We start from the raw sequence: 20,533 nt of genomic DNA, 5'->3' as shown, positions 1-20,533 counted from the left end.
CTAGAATCCTACGGATTGCTCTCGAGCAGCGGTTCCCAAATGCCCCCCTTTCTGCCCACGGACCACTTGAAAATTACTGGGAGTGCTGGGGGACCACTTAAATATTTTTCTACCCTTTGTACCAACTGCAATTCCTTAGACTTCAAATGCAATATAAGAAAGAAAAGAAGCAATTAAAAAGTACATTAAAAATTAATATCAAATATTCAGTGAAATGGATGTGCCCATTTCCCAGCTTCAACCACTGATCTGCAGGCACACTGTGGGGCCCCTTGAATGAAGATCACAGGCCACAGTTTGGGAGCCTCTGCTTTAGAGTGTCCCGTTTTTAAACTGAGCGGGATTTAACGGTGCGTTCCAACAAACCCCTAGACAAGCCAAAATCCTTTTAAGAGTCTAGAAGGCTGAATCTGTTCTGTCCTTGAGGTTTTGGAATATGGTTTAAGTGCGTTTCTCATTCCATTTTAGCTTTAAAGTGGATTTTCTTTTTCAACTGGGCTCGTCTCCATGCTGGAAGCTGGATTCTGTAAGGATGCTATGGAGAGCCCTGCTGGACTGCAGCAAAGTTCCATCTAGTCCAGAATCATATTTTGAATGCTGGCCAGCCCCAATATTTTTGGGAAGCACCCAGCACAGCCCGAAGCCTCCTGTTTTAATTGCTGCACTGTTGCCTTAGTGTATATTTTATTTACAAATGTCTATATCTTAATGTTTGTGCAATTGGCCTTAATATTTTAGAAGCCTATTTTTGGCATCAAGCAGTTTTTCATTAAATACTACTACTATTACTGCTAATAATAATGATGATGTTAAAGGCAGAAACCCCTGCAAACTGTCTCTCCACTTCTGCCTCAGCATAAAGAGGGTCTTCTAAACACGGAGATCCCATTTAGGACTGCCTGCCTTCATATAAGCCTATCTGTGTTTAAGTTTTTAGGAAGCTGCTTTATGCTGAGACAAACTGTCTGTCAAGCTCAGCATTGTTGACACTGACTGGCAGTGATTCAGATCAAGGGACCCTCCCAGCCCTACCTGGAGATGCCAGGGATTGAACTTGTGACCTTCTGCATGCCAGGCAGATGTTCTGCCCCTGGTCCTTGCCAAGCCTTCTTCAGAGGCTACCTTCTGTTTGCTCCCCACATCTGAGTTAAGGTGTATACCAGCAATGAGAGAGACAGGGCCTTCTTCGTAGTGGTGCCGTTCACTTGGTGCCTACTACTCTGTCCATCTTTCCAGTGCCAGTGGAATCATTCATATTTTCTAGACGTTTTTAATGGTTTTGCTTGAGTTTATCTTATTTTGGTTTTACATGTTGTTTTCCCCTTCCCTCAGTTGCTTTTATTTTATTTCCTATAAAACCACCCTGGCCAAAAAAAAAAAAAAAAAAAAAAAAAAGATGCAATACAAATATTATAATATAAACACACAAACAAAGAAAAATAATAATTTGAACAATAATGAATATTAGCCTCTCCTTCATGAATTTGTCTCATTCTTCCCCATCTGAGTTTCTGGCCAAGACTTCCATAGATTAATTTTGCATGCATTTGTGTGACAACATTTCTTCTGCTTTATAATCTTAGTTTCTGATTTCATCCTCTGAAGTGAATAATGGCAAAACCAGCCTCCTGCAAAAAGCATCACTTCACTGATCTCTTTATACAAATTTCTGGGAAAGCTTGAAACTCCATCCCTTGGCACCCCTACCCCAGGCCCTTCTGACTTCTGATTTAATTTTGACAGGAGGGGACAGCCTTTCTAAATAAACCCAACCTGTTTAGGCGAACTTCCTAAAGCAAAGCTCTTAGTGTCCAGAGAAAGTGTAGAGAGCTTTCAAGAACAGAAGCTCATTTTCCTTTTACTGCTTCCTTGAGTGCAGGGAATACACTGGAGACCACCCATTCTCCTGCTCTTCTCTCCAGCTCAGCAGCACATCCATCTACGGTGAGTGACGGGTTGCCACGGGCCTCCAAAGCATTAGTGAATTAGCCTATTTATCCACAAATAGCCCCTTATTCTGGAGCAGCCTGTAATCTCCAATCAGAAATCAGAACTCGTGGCTTGGAATCCCAGTGTGTGTGTGTGTGTGTGTGTGTGCGTGTGTGTATATATATATATATACATACATATATATATATATATATATATATATATATACAGGATCACTCAACACAAACTATTTACCCTTTCAATTCCCTTCAAGCAGTACTGGCTCCAGACAATCCCATACATGAGTTTTGAAATCCACGTGGCATCCTTCTTTGCGCAGTGAAAATATAATAGTAAATTCAGTGGCAGGTTGACATTCTTTCCCCATTTTTGGATCATTAGAAAGCCTTTATTGTTTCTGAAGGGACACGAGTGGCGCTGTGGGTTAAACCACAGAGCCTAGGACTTGCTGATCAGAAGGTCAGCGGTTTGAATCCCCATGACGGGATGAGCTCCCGTTGCTCGGTCCCTGCTCCTGCCAACTTAGCAGTTCGAAAGCACATCAAAGTGCAAGTAGATAAATAGGTACCACTCTGGCGGGAAGGTAAACGGCGTTTCCGTGCGCTGCTCTGGTTTGCCAGAAGTGGCTTAGTCATGCTGGCCACATGACCCGGAAGCTGTCTGCGGACAAACGCCAGCTCCCTTGGCCAATAAAGCGAGATGAGTGCCGCAACCCCAGAGTCGGTCACTACTGGACCTAATGGTCAGGGGCCCCTTTACCTTTTACTGTTTCTGAACGTGACAACTCTTGCTCCACTGGTGACCCATGCCTCTGGGAGGTCAAGGCTTGATTACTGCAACACAGTTTCTGTGGGGCTGCCCTTGAAGGCGACTTGGAAGCCTTCTTACCTGGTGCAGAGAACTGCTGCATGCCTTCTGATACTCATCCTGTTCTATGACAGCTGCCAGTTTGCTCCTGGGCCCAATTCAAGGTGCAGGTTTGAACTTTGAAGGCCTTGCATATCCTGGGACTTTTGTATCTCAAGGATGTTCTCTCTCCCCCTATAATCCACATGAGTTCACTCACCTGTCAAGGTACATCATTGAATATATATGTGCTGTCTATATTTGCAGGAAGAACAAACTAGGATGTCTTGGGGTTGGGTACTCACAGTGGCAGCTCCAAAACTGTACTCTCTTACTGACAGAGATTAGACTGGCTTCAAGAGCAGTTTCGTTAGGTTGACTTTTGGCTGAATACTTTTTCTGTGATTCTTCACAGTAGAGTGGATTTATTTTAAATCCAAGCACCTCTTTTGCCAGCTGGGAATGGTAGCAGATGAGGGGAGGCAGAAATTTATTATTATTATTAAATTTTATATACCACCATATACCCACAGGTCTCAGGGTGGTTCACAGGATTAAATCAGAATATAAAACAGCAAAATACATTATCAAAATAAAAACAAAACAACCCAATTACATCCCCCGCAACCCCCCCCCCCCCATTTTAAAAGGGCGTAGGATGTCAAAAGAGGAATGTTTTTTGCCTGGCGCCTAGAAATAAGAACGTCACATTATGCAAACATGGACAAACTACTTTTGTTTTTCAGCTGGGGTGCAGACAGTTCAGCTAAATGTCTGTTTTTGATTCGGGGTTTTTTCCTTAAAGGTAATAATAGCTAGTTCATATTCTAAAAATAAAGTGCCCCCTTTTTTTCTTAAAGCATTTAATGGGATATAAATAGACTGAATGCACAAATGCTTCAGAACAGCTGTTTAATTTATAAGAAAATGTAATTGAGTGATCGATTGCAATTTGAATCAGCATGGATGCCTTTAGTCGAATGATGACCCTAAAATGTAAGGAAACTGATTCGTTGTTTTTTTTTTTGTGAGTTTAAAAAAAGAAAGAATTCCACCATATTTTCCTTTTTTGTGTACTAAATTTTGACAGGAGCACACATATATTAATAAATAAAATAAAATAAATAAGCATTCACCTTCAGGAGTCCAGATGTGCCAAATGAGAATGTAAGGAGAACCCCAATAGATCAAAGCAATCTGAGTTTGTCAACATCCCTGCCCCTTGTTGGTAGCAGACCCTGTGGCTTAAGTATGTGCTGTGTGAAGAAGTCCTTTGGTTTTGTCTGTCCTGAGTTTTCCAACATTGGATGGCCAGAGTTCTAGTATTATGAGGGAGAAAAACATAATTCGGTTGAATCACGCCTCTATGACGTCCCTCGCTTACTTGCCTTCTTTCTTTCTAAACTAAACAAGCCCATGCCTTTTCTTATAAGGGCGCTGCTCCCAGCCCTGTGGACATTGAGAAAATCAGAAAAAAAATACAGGGAACAAGATGAAGGGATATGGAGGAGAGTTCAGCTGTGGAAGGCCTGTCTGTACCCAAAAATGCATGTTTGAAAAGAAAATACATGAGCTGGCTTGCCCCCTTACAACTATTGCTTCTAAATAACAATAACAACTGTTTCTAAATAAGAACAACAAAAATGTGTGTGTGTGCGCGCACACACACACACACGCCTTATGGGGCATTTCAAGTTGCTTGTCAATTTCAGTTCCTCCACATCTCGCACCAAGTGTGGTTCCACCCCCGCCAGCCATTGTGATGGGCAGGTGCAGATCAAAATGAGAATGTCGTTTGTTCTGGAATGAAGGGAGGTGGTGGAGGAGCAGCAGCGGAGGAGAGTCTCTCATTAAGGTTGATTTAATAATGAGGGGCATTTGAGAAAGGGGGGGATCTGGGTCACTGACTTATTGTATCTGAAGATTTAGAAGCCCCACTAATTGCTTTGCAGCCCTCCTCCATCAAACTCGGCTGATGGCCTGTCTATCTCTTTTCTCCTGACCTGTAAGTGGGGAGGGGAGGGGGAAGAACCACCAAAGTCCTGGATTTTTATATAATACTGTGGAAAACAGCAGGCATATCCATATATTGACTCTGTACCTGCCGCCACCTCCCAGTCTGGAGAAGACAGAGAAATCCTTTGCTTGGTAACTGCAGTAACTTAGCTGTTAATTTCAAACAATGGCTGTGATTGTAAAGAGACAATAGCGATGTTTGATTTACTGTAATCAAACATAATTATAAGCCTCATGTGGGCTCAGCCAGTCATAAACAGCTAGTCTCAAACAATTCTTCTTCTGATGTTAGCGCCAACTGGAAGGAAAGCTGGTTGAAACCGTCAAGGGACTTTGGAAATGTGGTGTGTTTCTCTTAGGGTTCTGTTCACCCCATAGAGGCTCCCTGGGAATTGGGTCTGTCCAACCAGCTTTCATATTTCCCCCCCACCGTGCAGTGAAGACTTTACTGGAGGGGTGTGTGTGTGTGTCTTCGGTGCATGTTGATAAAAACGAGCTTCTACTCATCTGTTTCCACCTTTTTGGGGCTGAACTTGGCAATCCTAGATGTATACATCTGGAATGTTGCTGGCAATGGGAAAAAATGGAAAAAGTCATTTTAACATGTGATAATTTTTGTCTTTATGTGTTTCTTTGGTGTGGTGGTTTTTTGTTTTGCTGAAAGCCACCTTACAATACGATACGTTATCTTTATTGTCATTGTCCCATACAGAACAATGAAATTGAAAAACTACATAAAACATTCAAAACCCCCTAAAAACTCTGAAACCCCATTTTAAAACACAATAAACTATAGAGACTCTTTATGCTGCGTTTAGAACCAGAATTGCATTTGGGTAGAAACTGTTTCTCAGGCGGCTAGTCCTGGCCTTTATAACCCTATACCTTCTTCCAGAAGTCAGAAGCTTAAACAGATCATTTCTGGGGTGCGTACTATCCTGTGCTATCTCTGCAGCTTTCTTATGGCACCTGACAGCATAGATTTGATCTAAGGTGGGAAGAGTGCACCCAATTATTCTCTGTGCAGTCTTTACAATCCTGGACAGCATTGTTTTTTCTCTGGCCGTGCAGCTCCCAAACCACACACACAGACCATAAGTTAATACACTCTCCACAGTGCAATAGTAAAATGCCATCAACAGGTCCTTTGAGAGATTGTTTTTCTGGAAGATTCTCAGAAAATATAACCTCTGTTGTGCTCTCTTCACCAGGTCTTTGCTGTTCTCTCCCGAGGTTAGGTTGTCTCTCAACTGCATTCCCAGAAATTGAAACACCAAGACCTGTTCCACACACTTCCCCTCAATAATAAGTGGGGGGTACATATTAGTACAGGGGTACTTGGGGTACATATTAGTACAGGCATCCCCAAACTCAGCCCTCTAGCTGTTATGGACTACAATTCCCATCATCCCTGACCACTGGTCCTGTTAGCTAGGGATGATGGGAGTTGTAGTCCCAGAACAGCTGGAGGGCCGAGTTTGGGGATGCCTGTATTAGTAGAATAGCTACTGATTAAATATGATAAATGTTTTTCTGTTTTGCCAGTAAAGTCACACACATAGGGCCCAGTCCAACCACAGGCTAGATATCAAACTATCTTTCCCCTTGTTATGTCATGAATTTGAGAGTTATCAGACCAGTAGATGCTGGTCTGCTCATTCAAGAAGGGTGAGGATAAATCACCATCCTAATCTTACCTCCCATGGTTACATGAGGACAAAATGGGGGACGTGGGCATGATGCCCTATGTTCTGCTTGGACCTCCTTGGGGGAAAAGCAGGAAACAAAGATGCTAAAAGTAGGTAGTTAAATATTCTGTGATAAGTAGCCTTGAGGTTAAACCCACTGAAGCATCTGCAGGGGGCTGCTGCTTCTGCTTCTTCTTCTTCTTCTTCTTCTTCTTCTTCTTCTTCTTCTTCTTCTTCTTCTTCTTCACTGTTTTGCACTGACTCATGCTGAAGATTTCTCACTGAGGGTTGGTTGTCTTCTTGCTGTGGACGAGACATCTCAAGGTGATGCATGTATCCAGCCAGATGGGCGGGGTATAAATAATAAAATTATTATTATTATTATCTTGGTTGGTTCTTGATGGAGGGTGAAGCGAGGTGGTGAGGTCAAAACAATGCCACCTCCTGGCAATTTGCTGGAGTCCACCAGGGTCCAAGGAAGGTTGTTGGAGGGGGCTGGCAGGAGACAGGAGGTGGGTTGAAGGAGAAGACAGATGCAGCTTGGTGTGGAAAGATGAATTACACAAAGTGCTTCTTTCTTGCGAGAATGCTTCCCCAAAGGCCCAGATGTTATCCTGAGCCTTTAAGAGTGAGGAAAGGATCTGTTAGCAAGAACTCTGCTGCCGTGGGAAGCCCAGAGCTGATAGAATTGCAAACCAGCCATAACTATCCATGTCATTATTAGACGAGTGCCGGAGGTCTCTGCTCTGAAAGGGCTGGACTGCAAATTCTGGCTTAGGGGGGAAGGCGAGAGGAGGCCCAGTGTAATTTTTAACAGGAAGCGGGTAAAAATGTACCCGATAATGTTGAATAAAAGGCCCCACCTCCCTCCCTCGCTTTCCAAACTGCCCTTTCTCAAAATAAATGCAGCCCAATTTATCAAGTTGCATCTTTCGACACCCTCTATTATTCCTCTCATGTAAATCACTCCCTAAGGGGTCTGTTCCACTTTGCTGTTTCTTTAATAGGAGCGGGTGACAATCTTCATCTGCTTTTTCTTCAAAATCCTCACCACAAAAGGCCGGTTCTTGGACCCGTAGTGACCAATTTCAGTACCCTTTCGAAACAACTGAGGTTTACAACAGAAGGCAGTTTTATGTCGGAACAGGCTGATGATGTAAAGCCTGCATCTAAAGAGCTGGTTGAAGAGTCATTCCATTTCACCAGCCCTGAGCACTGTAGGAAGTTATGCAAGGAGAGCCAGGGATTCCTAACACTGAGTTCTTTGCACTTTCGCTATGATCCTGTCTACGCTACACATTTAAAGCCGTAGAATACCGCTTTAAAATGACATGGTTTCTTCCCCCAAAGATTTCTGGGCGTTGTAGCTTGTTAACTGCATCCTTACCCCATAGATGCCCACTTGACCGCTTCAGTTTGCGGAACTGACACTGTTGCAACTGCTATGTAACACTCACTCCACATTTGTAAGAAATGAGTCTTTTAGTGTGGCAACTTTGAAACTCCCTGCCTATTGACGTCAGTCAAGCGCCTTCACTGTACTCTTTCTGAAACCTGCAAAAACCTATTTCATTTTGGCAAGATATGTAGAATGCTGGCAGGTGTTATATATATATATATAGTCTATTGTTGGTTTAAATTATGTTTTAAATAGATATTTTCAACTATTTTTTTACTGATGATTTCATCCTTGTGTTTTATTCTTCTTGTGAACTGCTCTGAAGCTTTTTTTTTTTTTAAATTAAGCATCACATAATTTTTACGAAATTATATAAATTTGAAATGCTTCTTGGGAAGCAATTCATAAATTAAATAGATTTTTAATTTATTTTAATATACCTCCTCATGGTATTGGCTTGTGATGAAAATAGCATATTTTCCAGGGCACACAAAAAGCAAAGGTAGCTATGCTGGTCTGTTAGAGAAGAACTCAGAAATAAAAATCCACAGCTTGAGTGATGACTTTTATTAAGACCGACCAAACAGCAGCCACTGCTATCAGGTGACACAGAAAGATGTTGCCCAGCTGTGGATTTGGGGATTTTTTCCCCCAGGAGCATCATTTGAAGTTGTGGTTATCTTTTTTTGGTGGGGAGTGTGCCTTTGTGTGTATGTATTTGTGGCAAACCTGTGTATGAATCAAGATGCAATTTCCGACAGCATCGTGTTAAGAACATATGATGCAGTTATATATATATTTTTAATGCTTCTTGATTTCCAGGGGATGGAGCAGCAGGGAGAAAATCTTGATGAAAAGCAACATGTCTTATAGGCTTTTCATCTGCTGCTGTTGACTACAGTTAATGTGGTGCTGTTTAACTGCTCTCTGTTAGGTTTCCTTTCTTGAGATCTTTTTTTTTAAATAAAAAAGCAACAACCCAACAACTTATTTTTTATTTTAAGCCACCTTTTTAGTTTGATTCCCTCTTGGAAAAGTAGCAGATAATTATCCAAATAAAGAATGTGATCTGAAATTCTGAGTCAGGCCAAATGTTCTCACTCTTCCCTAACAACATCCTTGGCATCTTTCAGAACTTGGCTGCTTCTCAGGGTGAGCCAGCATGGCTCAGTGCTGGAGTATGCAAAGAGGAGTAATAGAAGATTTTACAGTGGCATTTGTTAAGCCCTTTATTCAAACAAGCGGAAGGGCCGTGGCTCAGTGCTAGAGCATCTGCTTTGCATTCTCTGGCATCTCCAGTCCAGGTAGTGATTGTTGGAAGATTCAGGACAGATAAGAGAGAGGACTTCTTCACACAGCACATTGTTAAACTATGGAACTCCCACCCACAGGAGCCAGCAACTTGAATAGCTGTTCTCTGCTTCCACGGTCAGAGACAGTAATAATAATAGTAGTAGTAGTAGTAGTAATAATTAATAATAATTTATTATTTATACCCTGCCCATCTGGCTGGGCCTCCCCAGCCACTCTGGCTGGCTTCCAACAAAACACTAAAATACAATAACCTATTAAACATTAAAAGCTTCCCTAAACAGGGCTGCCTTCAGATGTCTTCTAAAAGTCTGGTAGTTATTTTTCTCTTTGACAACTGGTGGGAGGGCATTCCACAGGGCGGGTGCCACTACCAAGAAGGCCCTCTGCCTGGTTCCCTGTAACTTTGCTTCTCGCAGTGAGGGAACCGCCAGAAGGCCCTCAGCACTGGACCTCAGTGTCCGGGCTGAACGATGGGGGTGGAGACACTCCTTCAGATATACTGAATTTTGAAATTAGTGAATTTAGCTTAAGTCATGTCTACTCTGAGTATTTATTATGTTTTTATCCAAGGAGCTCAAGGTGGCATAGATGGCTCTCCCCTTCCTCATTTAAGCCCCGCAGCAACCCTGTGAGGCAGGTGAGGCTGAGAGGCAGGGACAGGCCTAATGTCACCCAGTGAACTTCATGGCATAGTGGGGATTTGAACCCAGAGTCTCCCAGGTCCCAGTCTCAGAAAGCTGAGGGGTTAAGTCAAAGCATTTGTGGATGTAGCAGGCTTTAAGATTGGTTTGGAAGAGAATTCCTAGGGGAATTCCAGGCATTTGGAGCAGCGAGGGAGAGTGGTCAGAGGCGGTAACTAGAGCAGAACACCTCCATGCAGTGCCGGGTTGGATTATAGGAAAAATGCCTTTCTGTGAATTATTCTGGACTTGCATCATCCTTGCTACATAGAAGCTGGCTTTTAACTGTTTCTCTCTTTGGAACATTTTGTCCCTCCCTCCTCCTCCTCCTCCTCTCTGGGCATAGAAAAGCAACACTTTTGCTAAGGCCTTTTCTTGGCATGTGTTCTTTTCGACAAATCCAGCTTTGGAAATCTCACTTAAGCCAGAAAGGGTTTTCTGTTTGTCTATCTCTACCCATTGACGACAGCTTACCAGGGGTCTTTTATTTTGTGTTTCGAACATGTCGGGTTTTGTGTCCTGTCTGACCTTTGGCTTCTGTTTGGGCAGGGGGCGCGTCTGAAAAAGGGTTTGTCCTTGTCACTGTAATTTGTGGTTCTCTCCCACCTTCAAAAGAAATCTGAAGAAGCAGGAAAAGCCTGGCTAGCGGTGCAGTGGTAAAAATGTGGCAGATACACACTGCTTGGATTTGCCCAAGGAAGAATTAGATGGGTGGGAGCAGCCCTGAATGGATGCAACAGAAAGAGGTGGAAATGCAACCCATAGTGGTTAAAGTGAGGTTGAGAGGCCAGAGTTTGAACCCCCACTCAGCCATGAAGCTCATTGGGTGATTTGGGAGCAGCCATAGTCACTCAGCCTAACCTACCTCACAGGGTTGTTGTGTGCAGGTAAAATGAGGGGTAAAGAACTGTGTTTTCCACCTTGAGCTCATTGAAGGAAAGGGTGGGGGAATATACATGCAATAATAATTAAATTAAATTAATAAGGGAGAGAGTGAGCGAGCAAGATGCAGGTTTGCAAGCTTCACCCCGTGGAATTTGACCCTTGGCAGACTACGCCCAACAAAATGCAGCCCTCTCCAGAACAAAGGTTGACAATCTGGGGTCTGGGGTCACTGCAAACGGTGCACAGTTCCAAAGGATTTTGCCTTCTTCACATTGTTGTAACAAGTAGCCTTTGGCATTGAAAACTGCTACTGGTAGGAACCACTGGAATTAACGGCTAATCTTCATGCTGTTATATGTAGGCCTCCATCCCCGAATTGGCATCACTTTTAATTTGTCTTGGTGGACTCCAGGCAATTCCTCAACACAGTTCCCACTGCTAATGTTCTTCTTTCCCCCCACCTGAAAGGCCAGCTGCCTCCTGCTTCTCTTTGACTTTTGCTTCTTTCCCTCTTGCTTGGCCTAACACTCCTTTCCCAGTTCTCCGCCCCAGAAATTAAGGTGTAAGAAAACTGCCACAAGTACAGATCTGATGCCAAAGTGTCTATTGCTGGTTTCAGTGTCCTCACCCCCCCCCCCGCTTTTAACATTCCCATTTGTCCGATGCTCCCTTTCCTAAAAGTAGTGTTTTGATGTGCAAAGGCACTTATTTCAGACAAGGAGTAATTACTTCATACAACCATGCATTTTTCGAAAGGCTCGGTTTCCCCAGACAGTGACAGATCTCTGGCATGGGGTTGCAAGAGTCAAAGCTGGTGAACATTCATTCGCACATTTTAAAGTGGCATTAAGTCCTGTGCACGCTTACCTGGGAATAAGTTCCACTGGAAACATTTGATTCTGAGTAAGACATCTCTAGCAGGGGGGGCTGACCTTTTTTCAGACTGGGTGCCACCTTGAAGCTTGATCAGTCCCCCAAAGGGCTGTGTGTCAAAATGTGTGTGGCCAAAGTGTAAAAGTAGGCAGGGCAATAAAAAAGGGGGACACACACAAAAAACCCCTTTGTATAGCATTGCACAGTAAAATTCTCTTGCTATGACAGAAGGAAAGATTGTGGCAGCTTCTCCTTTCCTTCCTCTCCCTGGTTCTGCTGCCCATCTTCTCCAGTACAGTAGTACCTCGGGTTAAGAACTTAATTTGTTCCGGAGGTCCGTTCTTAACCTGAAACTGTTCTTAACCTGAGGTACCACTTTAGCTAATGGGGCCTCCCGCTGCCACCGCGCCGCCGCCGCGTGATTTCTGTTCTCATCCTGGGGCAAAGTTCTTAACCCGAGGTACTATTTCTGGGTTTGCGGAGTCTGTAACCTGAAGCGTCTGTAACCTGAGGTACTACTGTACTGTACTGTGTAATTGCTCAGAAGTGTAAATAGGCCTGGCTGCATTGAAATATCTAAATTAGGGGTGGCTTATACATGGGCTGATTCTGACTCAGCACTTTTTTTGTGCACTCCCAAGACACCCCCTCTCAGTAATTTTTTTTTTTTAATGGCTGCTCCCATGGGTCCCATGTTGGAATCAATACCCCCCATGCCCTGCGCAAGAGAGAGGTATTGCCAGGCTTGGCAAAATCCTGAGGTTTAGGGGACCCCCACAACAGCTCAGTGGGACCTGAGCATGTTCAGTGGCCCCAGAATGCTATCTGAATGTTGAGGGGGCCTAGGAAACCGAGTAGTGGGGATGGGCTGGACTGAACAGGAAGCCCCGCGCACTGCAAGATTTTGTTGTGGGTCCCCCTTGTTTCATATTATGTTGGCAAACCGTACCAAGGACCTAACTTTGAAAAGGTAGGATATAACCATTTTTAGAAAATAAATGCTGATCTTTTCATTGAGGAATTTCAAATACACTTCTGAACAAACACCAGGGTTTCTTGACATGCTATTTGGAAAAAAAGCCCAAAACAAAACACTACTGATCTAAGGGGAATCATTTATAAATTATTTGCTGTTGAAGATTTTTTCCCTCCTGTATTATAACAGTGCATGAACACAGCACATGTTTTATTTCAGTGTTTATTTTCTTTAGTTTATTTTCTAAAAAATATATCAATCAATAAATTTTGTGACTTGTCTGTCAAGCTGCATTTGGGGGTGGGGGTGGGGATTTATTGATGTAGTCCAGCCTTCCCCAACATTTACCTTCCAGATGTTTGGGACTACAACTCCCATCAATTCCAGACAGCACAGCTGGTTGAGAGTTGTAGCCCAAAACATCTGGAGGCTGAAGGCCCTGAGCTAATGTGCTGGGTATCGCCTAACATGTGGAAAGGTCTCCCCTCTAGATGCAGTCTGTAAGCTGATGGTGCTTATCTTCCGCCTGTAAAAAACCTCCCAACATCTAAGCACTTAAAATTTCTAAACTAGCCTTCACTCAATCCTCCTTGAGATACTAGCTTTCTGCTTGCGGGGGCGCTTTTGGGTAGCAGCAGATTTAAGCAAACAACCCCCCTTCCTTCTGCCTAAACTGAAGTATACCAAAAGAGTCATACTGTTAAGTGAGTCCCTCTTAGTCTTTAATACACATCAGATGGGGAGTTCAATTCACTGATGATATATATATATATATTTTAAAGTATGCATACGTTCAAATAATGTACTAATGCCTCCTTTCCCCCACCCGCATTTGCAGCTTCACGGATATTGTTACCAAGACAGCAATGACATCGCAGACACCCTGACTGCCATCACAGAACTGGGCTCACCCTTGGAGATGATCCAGCTTTTACAGATTTCCTGGGAGGACAGGTTTCGCGTAAGTAAAGTTTCAAAGCTGCAATTTGAAGAGGCATTAACCGTTGGTGGAGGTTCAGAATATGTGTGCAGAGTGGAGCAGAATCCCCAGGACCAGTGCAAGGCAGCTGGCAGCTGAATCTTACTTTGCCCCCTGTGGTAGGATAACATCACTGCACCTGAGGCAGCATGATAGTTTGGGGCGGCTGGGACAGACCACGAAGCATACAGAGCTGTGTCTTCCGACAGAGGGAAAGTGGCCTTAGGAGGAATAGACCAGAGGCTGCCAATTGCCCCCTTCCCCCTCGCATTGGCCACCTGAGGCAGTTGTCTCACTTTGACCAACGGTAGGGCCAGCTCTGAGGATCACACCTGCTGTCTCAAAAGCAGCTGGTTGGGTGAAGTGGCAGCACTAACTCTACTGGGCCCTCTCCTATATCGGTGGTCTGTGGTGGGCGGGCTTATGTGACAATGGCAAGTGGCAGCACTGTGATCAGCATGGAGCAACTTTAAGCTCCCGCAGTGGTGCGTTCCAGATGTTGAGGACTCCAGTTCCCATGTTTCCTGACCATTGACCATGCTGGCTCTGGTGCACTGTAGTTGAAAACATCTGAAGGGTTCTCCTTTGGCTTCCCCTGCCCTTGGGTGATGCTGTGTTGTGGGCAATTTTAATGGCAGCTCCTAGCCACCTGATGTAGAGGGTCAAGGGCAAGTGTCAGCACAACAAGGGGGCCACGTGGAGCCCCACTAGCTGCCTGAGGATGCTGTCTCCTGATGCGGCTTTTGGTTGCCTCCAAAGCTCAAGCCCAGGGTTTCCCAAACTTGGGTCTCCTGCTGCTTTAGGACTACAACTCCCATCATTCTTAGCTAGCAGGTCAGGGATGATGGGCACTGTAATCCAGCTGGTGACTCAAGTCCCATCTCTGGCTTGGCTTACTGGAGGAGTGAAGAGCCAATCGTGCTCCATATATCGTTGGACTACAGCTCCCATCATCCCTTGACCACTGGCCATGCTAGCTGGGACTGATGAGGGGCTGGGGACCCCAGCAGCATCTGTAGAGAAACCCTGCTCTAGCCCTACAGATGTTGCTGGGGTCCCCAGCCCCTCATCAGCCCCAGCTAGCATGGCCAGTGGTCAAGGGATGATGGGAGCTGTAGTCCAACGATATATGGAGCACGATTGGCTCTTCACTCCTCCAGTAAGCCAAGCCAGAGATGGGATTTGCAATGGGTCTTGCAATGGTGTGTTGGCTTTCCAAAGATTAATGTGTGCACCTATGCGCTAAGCCTACATTTCCCCCCGGGACATCTAAGGGGACAAACTTGTGTGCTGAAGACCAGGGGAAATGATGGAGAGATCTTCTTGTGTGTGCACTTGGCTCTTGTAACCACCCAATCTGTTTCTAATGATGAAAGGGCTGTTGTCTTTTTTTCCCTTTTTCATGCTCTGCAATAATAAACAGATACTTCTAGGACGGCCTTGTTAGGGAAGCCAGGCGTGACAACGTGGCTCTTGTTGTTTCAGATCTGCTTCAGCTTAGTTCAGCTTCTGCATTATCTGGCCCACTCTCCCCTTGGCTCCGTGACTCTCTTGGATTTCCGACCCCGGCAGTTTGTGATTGTGGACGGAGAGCTCAAGGTGACAGATCTGGATGACGCCAGCATCGAGGAGGCCTCCTGCACGAGCAGCAGAGACTGTTTCATGGAGTTCCCAGCAAGAAACTTCAGCCTGCCTTGCTCTCCTGAGGGCAAATGCCAAAGTATGAATGAGAAGAGGAATCTTTACAATGCCTACAGGTATCGAAGCAGCTGGAAACGAATGGCTATGGGCTGTCAGGAGTGGGAAACCTTTGGTTCCCCCCTGTTGAGGTTCACATTTCCTTGGGAGTGTTGGGATCCACCTCCAGAACCCTTCTGAATGTTAGAGACGGTTTTATTTCAGGAGTGGGGAACCCTACATTCCCCATGTGGCCCTCCAGAATAACAACTCCCATCATCCCTGCCCATTGACTGTGTTTGTTAGGGTTGATGGGAGCTATAGCTGAGCAACACCTGGAGGACCAAGGTTCCCCACTCTTGCCTTAGGGCCTGCATGCTGACAGTGAGCAACACCAGATCCCAAAGTGGGCAGGACTGCCTAGTGCATCCCCTCTTTTTTGTGCTATCTCATCTCTCACCCTCTGTGCCACCTTCCACCATCCTGTCCATTTCAGCTTCATCCGTCTCCAGGGTAATGTTGCACCAGAGGCTCACTGTCTGACTCACTATGGAGCAGTCATATTCCCTTCTCGCTCTCCCCACTTTCTCACCTACTTTCTTACACACATAGGCACCAACTCTATGGGGCTGACAACAGCTCAGCTGTCCAAAGTTTGCAGACTGAGCCCCCCCCCCCCGAATCTTGAGGGCCCGGTCGTAGTAATGGTGGGCCTTGTGGCCTCCTCCCAACACACGTGATGTCACACGCACAGGGGACAAGCTCTCCCTCATTTCACATGAAACTCTGTGCCTCTGCTCACACAGAACACAAAAGAGAAAGAGACCCTGAAAAAGAGGGGCCTGGAGAGCCCCGCAGTGTCTGGTGGGCTGCATGAAATTAGGACAGGGGGTGTAACTTCCTCACTACTGATTTTCTTCTTGATTATCCAGAAGGACCACATTTGGAAGGGATGTCTTTAAAGACACGCAGCAAACACAGTCTGGCTCTGAAGGCCAAATAAATGCTAAATTTAAAGTGTTACATTACTCACACTTTCTCCAAAAACACGCTCATGATGTTTGTTTTGAAGAAAAATCAGCTGCAGGGCCCTGAACTGCAACATACTCCCAACTTGAAGTAGGGAACAGCAACAGATTCTTGCTGGGGAAAAAATTTCCCCATAGCTTTTTGCTTCTGAAGTTGAAGTTTGCCACAAACAGTACATTTTGCAGGGGAGAGGAATAGCAACTGGGTGATTTTCAGCAGTGAGCAACTGGGTACGTATTCTGGACATGAGCCCAGCTGCTGATTTTCCTTGAAAATATTTTTTAAAAAAGCATTTTGTTTTAAAGTGTGAGCAGTGCAAAGTTTGGCCTTGACTCTCTATGGTTCATATGGTGATCAGGATTCTATGTCTACTCCCCATGTGTCTTCATGTTCTCAAGGCATGGTTTGAAGGCATGCGATGTAGCAATCTACTGAAGCTAAGCATGTCTAGGTCTGGTCAGTCCCTTCGGTGGGAGACTGCCTGGGAACCCTATAAAATAAAGCAACTCTTTATAGTGTAGCTCATACAAAACCACTCATCAGAGCTGAGAAGGACTTTTAACTTGAACCCAGCTCCGTATTCTATCTGCAAACCAATGAATCTTATATTAATTCTTTCCTGTGACTTCATTTAACACACATGCAGCAAGTGTTTTTATTTTCTCCCCCAGGTGTGGGCGACTTTTTAATATGACTGACAGCAGGATCTATGCATGCAGAGAAAATGTTATTTCTTATTTTTTAGGACAGGCGTAGGGACAGGGCATCATCCATTGAAACGTCCTATTTATGTTACCAATCTGCCCATGACCTAATAATTTACGTCTCATGGGTCTGTTTATACTGTCCATTTTGTCAAAAGTCACTCTGAAAAAGAGACGTGATAGACTGCAATGGTAGTATGGGATTGGCAGAAGAAATTCAAACTTCATATCCCTTGATAAATCATGCCATTGTGGTTTAAAAATTACGGCATCCCACCGCCTCTGTTATTCATGCGTTTGAATGTCATTTCCTGGGTTTCACAAATGGGGAGAGTGTTGTTGCACTCATGTTCTCCTGGTGGCCATCCCATAAGGTTGGTCACTGTAAGAACACGATGCCAGATCAGAGGGGTCTTTAGTCTAATCCAGCAGGGCCCTTCCCACAGAGTAATCCTATTTCTGGCTGAGAAGCTGGAACAGAGCAGTGGAGTTGCTGCCTCATGAGTCGCTGCCACTCACCCCAACCAAGAGTGGAAGGTAGTTTAACAATTACTTTCCCCAGGCAAGTCTGGGAATTGTAGCTCTGAGCGGCGAATAGGGGTCTCCTAACAATTCTCAGAACTCTTAACAGACTACGGTTCCCAGGATTCTTTGGGGGAAGCCATGGTTCTTTAAAGCTGTAGAACACTGCTTTGAACACATAGTAGAGATGGGAACCTGAAGTCTAATCATTTTATTTATTTATAATTTTCAGGTTTATACATTTCAATAATTTTACCGTCATTTTAACATTTCAAAACTTGACTTCCTTCCCGCTCTTTCTGTGGTTCCTTAAATTTATTATTAATAGTTTCTGTATATCTGAATTAACTTAATTTGTTCATTTATTCATCTACTTTAAATATATATTATGAAACTGCAGGTTATTACAATAATCCTGCCAATGTTTTCATCTGTTTACAATTTGTTTGTAAATATTCCATAAACCATTTCCATTCTTTTATAAAATGTTTGTTATTTTGATTTCTTAGTTTTCTGGTAAGTTTTGTCATTTCTGCATATTCCAAAAGTTTTTGTATCCATTCTTCTTTTGGAGTCTAGTTGATTCTGCTTAACATTATCTGCACCCCATCTTGAGACTATTATAAGCTCCAGCTTACAAGTCTTGCTCAACTTTTCCTATTCAACCCACAAGTTTGATTAACATCAAGCCTCCAGAAAAGTTCTGGACAACTCAGAAAAGTTTAATTGCTACTTAGTGACATTTTGATTGGTCCAAATAAAGTTATTGCCTGACTTTGGAGCCTTTGTGTAGCAAATTATGCAGAGCCACTAATGAAAAAAGGCTCAATTAAAAAAGAGAAAGGGGAAGAAAACCTATTCTGAGGCATTGTAACTCAAATTCTAACAATGTGAATTGAAATTATAAACCAAATTCTGTCGACTGAATTCTGCGTCTTACATAAATTGTGTCATATGTGCCATACTCTTGCCGGGAAGCACTGAAAAATATTAGTGGTTTGATGTCAATCTGGCTGGTTGCTTTTTGGGATTGGACACGTGAAAGACGTTTTGAATTTACAGTCCTTAAATAAATAAAAAGCCTTGTCCAAGCAGAGGCAGACAGCTTTACAAATAGATCAACTTCATGGTGTGTGTGTGTGTGTTTTTACTTCAAATCTCTACATTAATAAAGTATTTACAGGTAGTTAGTTACAAGGTGGCCTTGTCCAAAGCATCTCTGTCTATGCTTCACCCAGCAGCTGTGTGAATATAGCCGCAGCTCTATATTTAATTATAGAATATGATTCTATTTCCTGCATAGCTCAGAGACTTGTAAATTACTGGAATTTTATTATTCATTTATGATGTTCTGCGGTTACTAAACTCGCAAAACTAACAACTTTCACTTCTTTGTAGGTTTTTCTTTACTTATCTTCTGCCGCACAGTGCCCCTTCATCCCTGAGGCCGTTGCTCGATGCGATTGTCAATGCTACAGGTAAGAAACGTGTCATGATCTCCATGGGATTAGACTGAAAGCTTCCCTTCTGTCCGGCATCCTGCATCCCACTGTGGCCAATCCAATGCTCTTCCTCCATCAGTACATTAGAATTCATGGGCATCCTATGAAGCTGAGCGCTGGAAGATCCAGGACAGAGAAGAGACAGAGAAGATGGATCTTGCTCCTACAGGAAGCACAGTGATGGCTGCAAACCTGGATGACTTTAAAAGAGGATTAGACGCCTTTGTGGAGGATAAGGCTATCATGATGGCTGTGCTCTCCTTGGTCGGAGGCATTAATGCTTCTGAATACCAGTTGCTGGAAATGACAGGATGGGGAGAGCACTGTGGCGCTTAGATCCTGCTTTGTGGCCATGGGCATCTGGTTGGCCACTGGCCTGCTCCATCAGGGCTGTTCCTGTGTTCAAGAAGTCCGGATGCAGGATTTGAAGGCAATACAGTGGTACCTCGGGTTACAAACACCTCAGGTTACAAACACTTTGGGTTACAGACTCCGCTAACCTGGAAGTAGTACCTCGGGCTAAGAACTTTACCTCAGAATGAGAACAGAAATCGGGCGGCGGGAGGCCCCATTAGCTAAAGTGGTACTTCAGGTTAAGAACAGACCTCCAGAATGAATTAAGTTCGTAACCAGAGGTACCACTGTACAGTGGACGCTTGAGTTGCGAACGTGATCCGTGCGGGATGCATGCTCGCAACCCGCAGCGTTTGCAACCCTCAGCGGCACGTCTGTGCATGCGTGGGTTGCGATTTGGCACTTGTGTGCATGCGCAAAGCACGATTTAGCACTTCTGCGCATGCACGACCGCTGAAACCCGGAAGTAACCCGTTCTGGTACTTCCGGGTTTCGGCGGGTGCAACCTGAAGTGGCTGTAACCCAAGGTATGACTGTAGAGAGGTCTATCATCCCCCAGCAACTGGAATGCAGTGGGGGGAATGTGAACGTTAAGAACATAGGAAGAGTCTGCCAGGGCCCCCCATTTGCTGCTCCTTAGAGAAAGACAGAAGTGTGATTAATAATAGTTTCGTTTGTTCTCCCTTGCTGTTCCATCTATTGCCCCAACTTCTGTCATTTTGCCCCCTATTAGCCTCCACAATGAAGCTACACCTCGCCTGTCTAAAGCTCCCCTGGCTGTTGCTGTACACCAGGTTTCTTGCTGTCCCTAAGATGTTTCCCTTGTTATAGGAGAACTTCAGTGGGGAATAGACGAAACGGCTGCTCAGCTTGAAAGAGTTTTGCATTTATACAAGAGTGGCATGTACCTCCAGAATTCTACACGGACACCCCAGTCAGGTAAAGTATCACTCCCTGCGAGGCAGCAAATTAGTCTTGACTCAGGATGGCTGCATGCTGCCTTTCTGGCTAGGGGCCTGGTTGTTTTGTTGCAGTCCCACATGGGTCTTGATGGAGGGTGAGAATTCAAAGCAGGGCCACCTTTTGGTCTTCTTCTTCGGCAATCACTCGTAGCCGAGTAAGATTGTCTTCCATGAACA

At 44.4% G+C, this 20,533-nt stretch overlaps 1 protein-coding gene across 1 annotated transcript in view; it reads left to right on the top strand.

Moving 5' to 3' along the window:
• The window catches only part of PKDCC (protein kinase domain containing, cytoplasmic), a 43,171-nt gene that overhangs the window by 5,785 nt on the left and 16,853 nt on the right, over nucleotides 1-20,533 (top strand). The window contains exons 2-5 of the mRNA XM_083433095.1: nucleotides 13,466-13,588; nucleotides 15,092-15,363; nucleotides 18,937-19,016; nucleotides 20,226-20,333. Coding sequence (XP_083289221.1) covers nucleotides 13,466-13,588; nucleotides 15,092-15,363; nucleotides 18,937-19,016; nucleotides 20,226-20,333 — 583 coding nt within the window. The remainder of the gene's footprint in view (nucleotides 1-13,465; nucleotides 13,589-15,091; nucleotides 15,364-18,936; nucleotides 19,017-20,225; nucleotides 20,334-20,533) is intronic.

The sequence above is a fragment of the Podarcis tiliguerta genome (assembly GCF_965153285.1).
Source record: "Podarcis tiliguerta genome assembly, chromosome: 3".
NCBI lineage: Eukaryota > Metazoa > Chordata > Lepidosauria > Squamata > Lacertidae > Podarcis > Podarcis tiliguerta.
Note: the sequence above shows the minus strand (reverse complement) of the source record. Positions and strands in the feature narration are given on the sequence as shown.